This window comes from Notothenia coriiceps, unplaced genomic scaffold (assembly GCF_000735185.1).
Source record: "Notothenia coriiceps isolate Sejong01 unplaced genomic scaffold, NC01 NC01_scaffold00032807, whole genome shotgun sequence".
In the NCBI taxonomy this organism is placed as follows: domain Eukaryota; kingdom Metazoa; phylum Chordata; class Actinopteri; order Perciformes; family Nototheniidae; genus Notothenia; species Notothenia coriiceps.
In genome coordinates this window covers 1-7,404 of record NW_011365508.1, presented here as the reverse complement: position 1 = coordinate 7,404, position 7,404 = coordinate 1, and the positions used below count along the sequence as shown (strand labels likewise).

The 7,404-nt window shown below is 41.1% G+C and overlaps 1 protein-coding gene across 1 annotated transcript; it reads left to right on the top strand.

Annotated features, from left to right (window-relative positions):
* The first annotated feature begins 3,717 nt into the window (after positions 1–3,717).
* Positions 3,718–5,931, top strand: gadd45gip1 (growth arrest and DNA-damage-inducible, gamma interacting protein 1). The gene is made up of 2 exons (XM_010789351.1): positions 3,718–4,162; positions 5,484–5,931. Exons 1-2 carry the CDS (start codon positions 3,765–3,767, stop codon positions 5,779–5,781), a joined length of 696 nt encoding a protein of 231 aa, XP_010787653.1. The 5' UTR covers positions 3,718–3,764; the 3' UTR covers positions 5,782–5,931.
* Positions 5,932–7,404: the final 1,473 nt, after the last annotated feature.

Genomic DNA, 7,404 nt, shown 5'->3' with positions numbered 1-7,404 from the left:
AAATCAGATATGAATAAAACTTTTGCTCATAGACATGAAGATGCCATTTCCTACAAAACGGTAGAGACCAGAATAAAAGTTCGTATATATTCTTTTTGCTAGGGGATGAAAAAGACACCTTTCAGCTTAAGAACCTAGACAGTCTTCTCCCCGAGAAGGGACCCTAGGGACTAGGGGACGGAAAGCAATCCTTCCTCTTCTTCGGAGGGTTTGTTTGTTTGATCGTACAACCTGTCGGTCTCCCCGAGAGGTCAGTTCCATTGGACCCAGTCGAGTAAATGCACTTGTCCGCGCACTTGTGTGAGACCTTCGGGCATAGGCGCTAGGGTCGTTGACGTACTCTTTACATGTATTCACCACTCCTGCCATAAAAATTAGGATATAAACGATAGGGCGGCGATTTGTAATAGACTGACGTACACCGGGGGAGTTCAACAATTTCAATGACGGACGGCGACGTGTTGCGGATGTCCCAATCAAGTAATCACGTTACTCCCGCCCTCCTACCTTGGTGTTATTCTACAGTCTACGTCCGAAACATCTACACATCAATTGACCTCCACTCATGAAAGTTTTCGGTTCATGTAGACCGTGAGTGTCACAGAGGCTTGTTGTCACTTTCTTACCCAAACAACACGAATAGTACTCTCCTGTAAAGTAGACTCAAGTAGGAATGTCGTGTCACACCCAAACCGATAAAGCAACCCGGACACGGAACAACACTCAACACTACTTATTCTCTAACTGATCGTTGTCACACCTGTACGTCCGCAAGTGCCTACTTGGCTCTCAAGAGACAAACAGACCCGCAAGTATGTCTGGCTATTGTCCAAAGTAAAATGCACCGTTAAAGAAACGTTTGCCAACGTGTGACTAATAACTCTAACTGGTTATCTCAGTGAATGCAGGTTCTCCGACCTCGCTTCTCCTGCCGGTCGTCTCTGGTATGTTCCTGTCCCTCGAGCCCGTCTGTAGCTACTACCTGCGTGCCAACGTAAGACAAGTCTTTTACTGCCTCTTTTAGTTTTAAGCTCAGCTCGTAGACTTGGAGAAACTGTCAAGAAACCCTGGACTTAGTGTATTTGCGTCGTCTCCAGTGTAATTCGAGAAACGACCAAAAGGACGACTCTGTGTATTTCTCTCGGACTCTGCAGAAAGACTAATTCTAAATTCTACTTTGTGTAACTACCACCTACCCTGATTGTTTATCTCTATCTATCTATCTCGATTCCTATCCTATCTCATCTATCTCATCTATCTTATCTTAATCTTATCTATTACCTGATCCCCTACCTATCTCACCATCCCTACCTATCCTACCCATCACGATCCTATTGTCACAATACTATCTATCTAATCTATTCTATCTATCCTAACGCTGATCTACCTATCCCGGGTACCTGACATCCACTATCTATCTATCTACCTATCTACCCTATAATCCTTTTACCTATCCGACTACCCCTACCTTATCTATCTACTATCTACCTAAATCTATGCTATCTACCCTACCCTACTTATCTATCTACCTCTGTCCCCAAAACCAACATATATCTATTCTATACCTATCCATTACCTACTACCTCTACCTACCCTGATACACTACTATCGATCTACCTACATCTATCTATACCCGCCCGCTCGCCCGCACCCTATCTCAAGTAAAAGTAAAGAGGGCTTTGAAATGTACTTCAGTAAAAAGTACCCATAACTAGCAGCTGTTTTAAAGAGTACCTGACCTCCCTTTATATTAATAGAACAATAATGTCATTGTTAGCTAATGAATGTTTCCATGCTGAACAACGGCAACATGACAACGTTTCCATTGGTCCCTCTTCTTTAGAGAAGACCAGGAAATGATGGATACACGGATCGTGTTCAAATCAATAGGCACGCAATGACTCTAAATAATAATGATCACGCCACCAAACACACATTCAGACTAAAGGAACCAGCCTGTTTGGAAAATGAGAGAAGTAGAAAGTACAGGTATTTGAGTTCAACATGTAAGAAGTAGAAAGTACAGGTATTTGTGTTCAACATGTAAGAAGTAGAAAGTACAGGTATTTGTGTTCAACATGTAAGAAGTAGAAAGTACAGGTATTTGTGTTCAACATGTAAGAAGTAGAAAGTACAGGTATTTGGGTTCAACATGTAAGAAGTAGAAAGTACAGGTATTTGTGTTCAACATGTAAGAAGTAGAAAGTACAGGTATTTGTGTTCAAAATGTAAGAAGTAGAAAGTACAGGTATTTGTGTTCAAAATGTGAGAAGTAGAAAATACAGGTATTTGTGCTCAAAATGTAAGAAGTAGAAAGTACAGGTATTTGTGTTCAAAATGTAAGAAGTAGAAAGTACAGGTTGGAGTAGAAAGTACAGGTTTTTGAGTTCAACATGTAAGAAGTCAAAGTAGAAAGTCTTTAGAAAAATAAGTGTGCCTTGGCAGTGTAAGAAGTAGAAAGTACAGGTATTTGTGTTCAACATGTAAGAAGTCAAAGTAAAAAGTGGTCAGAAAAATAAGTAGTGGAGTAAAGTACTGATACCAGAAACATGTACTTAAGTACAGTAACAAAGTATTTGTACTCCACTCCTTCCCACCTCTGACCCTACACACTCCCTCAGAAATACACCTGTCTCTCTGTCTGCTAACCAGCCTGTTTGCTGGGACGCTGATCTGATCTCTGATGCTCCGGGTTTGGCACCATCATCGCTCCAAAGCCAAATTACTCACCTTAAGACCCGCGGTGATCGAGCGTTCGAGGCCGTGGCTCCTAATCTATGGAACGCTCTGCCCGCTTATCTACTGTCCACTGACTCTGTTGACTCCTTTAAAACTAATTTAAAGGTCCCATGTCATGCTGTTACGGTTATTACCCATCCCCTTGAAGGTGTAGGTTTTTCTGCATGTAAACGGTCTGCAGTCACAAACCCTCAAAGTACACCCTGTAGGGAGTAAAACTCTAACACAGAGAAGACCTGTCTATGCTGCCCCAGAACGCCTCGTTGGACATTTCTCATTTTCCATTGTTTACTTCCTGGGTTCTGCAGGCGTTTGGGTAACTGGTGTGCTTGATTTTATTCTATTTTATACTATGTTTTTATTGTGTTTTTATTGTGTTTTGGTGCTTTTATGACTTCTTAACACGTGGCTTGTGTGGTCATTTACCATTGTACGATTCCTATGATGATGTTTTATTGTTTCGTCAAGCATTTTGTGACTTTGTCTGTGAAAAGCGCTTTATAAATACACTTGACTTACTTACAATCAAGAACAAGGAAAGGGTTACAAAAAGAAGATCAGGAAAGCTGAGTTTTTAGAAAATGTATTAGAGACACTGGGTCAGAAGGACTTATTTAAAAGGAGAGAATGTTCACAGAAGGGTTTTAATTTATTTTTATTTAAGTTTATTATCCTAAATAATTGAGAGCATTAAGAGGTGATTTATTTTAGTATTTAATTTTGTTTTTATTTAATTTTTTATTATCTAATTAATTGTATGTTTTTTAATTTAATTTAAATTGAATTTAATTGAATTTATTTATTTACATTTTATATTATATTATTTTAATAAAATGTATGTTCTGTCAGTTTATTTCATACTATTATATTTTATTTAAATGTATTTTATTTTAATATTATTTTATGTTATTTTATGTTGCATCTAACCCTAACTCTTCCCTCTCCAGTCCGCTAGGGGGCGCTAACGCACTTCCCGCTGGTTTCTCCTCCAACATTAAAACCGAAGAAGAAGAAGTCAAACAAACATGGCGGCCTCCATAGTGTGCGGGAGGACATCGATGTTCTTCAGGTCTTTAAATGGAATATCGTGCTCAAAAACGCTCCTTTCTGCAAACTCACAGACTCTGTTGCTGCAGACAGCTTCTTATAACCCCAAACCTCTGAGACTGAAACTCCGCGAGCCCTACATTCCCGATAGAAGCAGCGAAAAGACTCCAGATTGGCAGAAAACGCCTCGGTATGACCGGAAGCTGTTCGGTCGCTACGGGTCCGCTTCGGGGATCGACCCAGCGTCTCTGTGGCCGAACCATGAGCAGCTGGAGCGGATCATCGAGGAGGAGAACCAGTGGCACCCTCCGTTAGAGGTGATGCTGAAGAACCTGCAGGAGGAGGAGCGGCAGGACACCGAGAAACGGCAGGCGAAGTGAGTCAATTATCGGACAGCAGTGCGTCAATTATCGGACAATAATCATACATTTTGTCTTTCAAGTGCTTTATCAGGTGCTCAAAGACGCTTTACACAGGTACAAACGAGAGCATTAAACCACAGTTATCATAAGGACACAGCATTAATCACACATTAAAAAGCTAGTCTGAAAAAGGCATGTTTTGATCGGTGTTCTGAAGGTGGGGAGGTCGGTCTGTGATGTGGGCAGCGATGGTTAAACTGTGTTTACTCACTGGAGTAGAAAGTACAACATTCAGGCACTTGTACTTTAATATTGTACTTGTGGGGTGTTTTCATTTCATGCCACATTATAATGTACTGGAGAGGATTAGGGCGACATGACCAAAAGTAAAACAAATGTTGAGTTCTCACTTCAATCTCGGAATTCTGAAATGCAAGTCAGAGGCGACTGTGAGTAGAATAGAAGGGATGAACCCCTCTGCAATGGTCTCACACACACAGCACACACAGTGACATTTGGCCTCAGCTTTTAACCCATCATAGTACTAGGAGCAGTGGGCAGCTATTGTACAGCGCCCGGGGAGCAATGGGGGTTGACCGGTGCCTTGCTCAAGGGCACCACGGCAGGGCAGGAGGTGAACTGGGACCTCTCCAAGTAGCAGTCCACACTCCATATTTTGGTCTGCAAGGGGACTTGAACCGGCGACCCTACGGCTCACACATCTTTGAGTTTTGACTTTAAACTTAGAATTCTGAGACATTTTAAAATACATTCGAAGAAAAATATTTACATCAAAAGGCAGGATTGGGAGATTTAAATCAGGAAAAAAATGGAAGAGATTTTTTTTTTATATAAAAAAACCTCAATGTTTCTTTCAGATTTTTTTTTTTATCTCGATTTTTTTATTTTACACTGGAAACATTTGAGTTGAAGTGTCTCATTAGTATTGATTGTATGTTCGCTTTGGTCAGAAACATTTACTTAAGAATGATTGTTATTTGAAAATAAAAATGTGAATCTCAAAATTCTGGAGGAAAAAAAATCAGAATTTTTAACAAATATATTTTTTCTGAGAATTTTTATTTCCTTTTATTTAAAAATATGAAAAAATCGCAGAACTCTGAGACTAATGTCAAAACTAAATTCTTTATTTTTTGACCTTTACAATCAAGATTTTAGCTTAAAAGACACACAAGTAAAACAGTTTTTCTAGCATCTTAACCTATCAATAAGCTGATTGAGGGAGAACATCTAAATCTGTTCTATTACATTTAATTTTCCACTAAATGTTGCCTTTTATTTGAAACCACGTTAACGTCACGCCTTCTCTCTCAGGGAGAAACTCATCGCAGCCAACATGGCCAAGATGCCCAAGATGATCGCTGACTGGCGCAAAGAGAAACTTCAGAAGAAGACGAAGATGAACGAGGAGAAAACTCGCCGCTCTAAGCTTCTGGCCGAGGCCCGCGAGAGTCTGGGTCAAACTCTGGACCCCCGAAACCACAAGTTCCTGGAGATGGTTGCAGAGCTAGAGAAGGAGGAGAAGAAGAAGCAGAAGGTGATGAAGAAGAAGCAGAAGCACGAGCAGGCGGCGGTCCCTCCTCCTCCTCCTCCGCCTGTGGCCGCTCCGTAGTTTAGAGTCGGACTGAAGTTTAGAGACTTTATTTAATGAGACGGAGCGTGGGCTTCAGCGGGACGTCAAAGAGTGACCGGTGGCTTCTGCAAAACAATCATCCCTTTCCCCTTTGTTCAGAACTGTGAAATAAAACATGTTGATAACCTTTTTCTGTGTTTTAAATAAATTCATTTCTTTCCAGTTCGACTATATTTATAAAATCTTTATTAAAGCTCACCTATTCTGCAAAATCCTCTTCTTCATGTCTCCTCTACATCAACATGTGTCCCCTCTTCTTCATGTCTCTTCTACATCAACATGTGTCCCCTCTTCTTCATGTCTCTTCTACATCAACATGTGTCCCCTCTTCTTCATGTCTCTTCTACATCAACATGTGTCCCCTCTTCTTCATGTCTCTTCTACATCAACATGTGTCCCCTCTTCTTCATGTCTCTTCTACATCAACATGTGTCCCCTCTTCTTCATGTCTCTTCTACATCAACATGTGTCCCCTCTTCTTCATGTCTCTTCTACATCAACATGTGTCCCCTCTTCGGAAAGAGACTCTGAAAGTTTCAGGAACAAAGATTCTCTCTCTTTTTGATCCATTTCTATAAAAACCTGTCTGAAAACGNTTTTTTTAGCTGTTCTGTCGTCATTTCCTGCCATCTTCTCCATGCAGTCAGTCAAAAATTAATGAATGAAAGGGCGTTTCTTTGACTATTTATAGGCGTTACGTGAAGCCCGCAAAAGCCTGGTAATTGTACAGGTCAGGGGCCTCATGTACAGTATAACGCAGTGCGTAGGATTGACGTGGGAAGGTTGCTTATGTAGTAGAAATCCGAAAAATAGGTCCATACATTTTCCGTCACTTTCCGATTCACTAAACATTGTGTACTGGCGAGGAAAGTGCGTATGGCACTTCCTACGCCGGTTACCCTTTTTAAATCACAACCGACTCGAAATGCGGTGCAGCTTTTGCGGGCTTCACGTAACGCCCATATTTGCCTATAAATAGTCAAAGAAACGCCCATTCATTCATTAATTTTGACTGACTGCATGGAGAAGATCGCAGGAAATGACGACAGAACAGCTAAAAAAGACATCTCACACCGTGTCAGATTTTGGTTATTTTGGGGAGGTCGAGATAAATCATATTGTTTAGTGGATGCAGTTTGAACCAGAGTAGCAGCATGGAGGTCGGATCGTCACCAAAATAAATAAATAAGTGGTCCGAAAAAGGTTAATGACAAAAAAAATACACATAGCCTTCCTCAGGCATGTGTACCGGGGACAGGAGACCCCCCCTGCATGAGAAACTGTAAGAAATGATCGGGGAATCCCTCCGGAGTGGAGTCATGACGACTGGATCTGAATTATGTTTTTGTATTTGGTGGTTTGTGTCCCAGCTGTCGATCAGCTGTTCGCGGCGTCTCCACTGCATCCTGTGCATCTCAACCCCGCCCCCCCCCCTCCGCAGCAACTCTATATCCACCAGTTAAAGGAAATACAACACTAATGTGTTGTTATATTAGCTGTACAATTTACCACATATGGTGCTCTTAGTTTCCATACCTCCTGTGTTTTACGAGCGACTTATCAAGTCTTTGCAAACGGCATAAAACACGATTAAACATGATA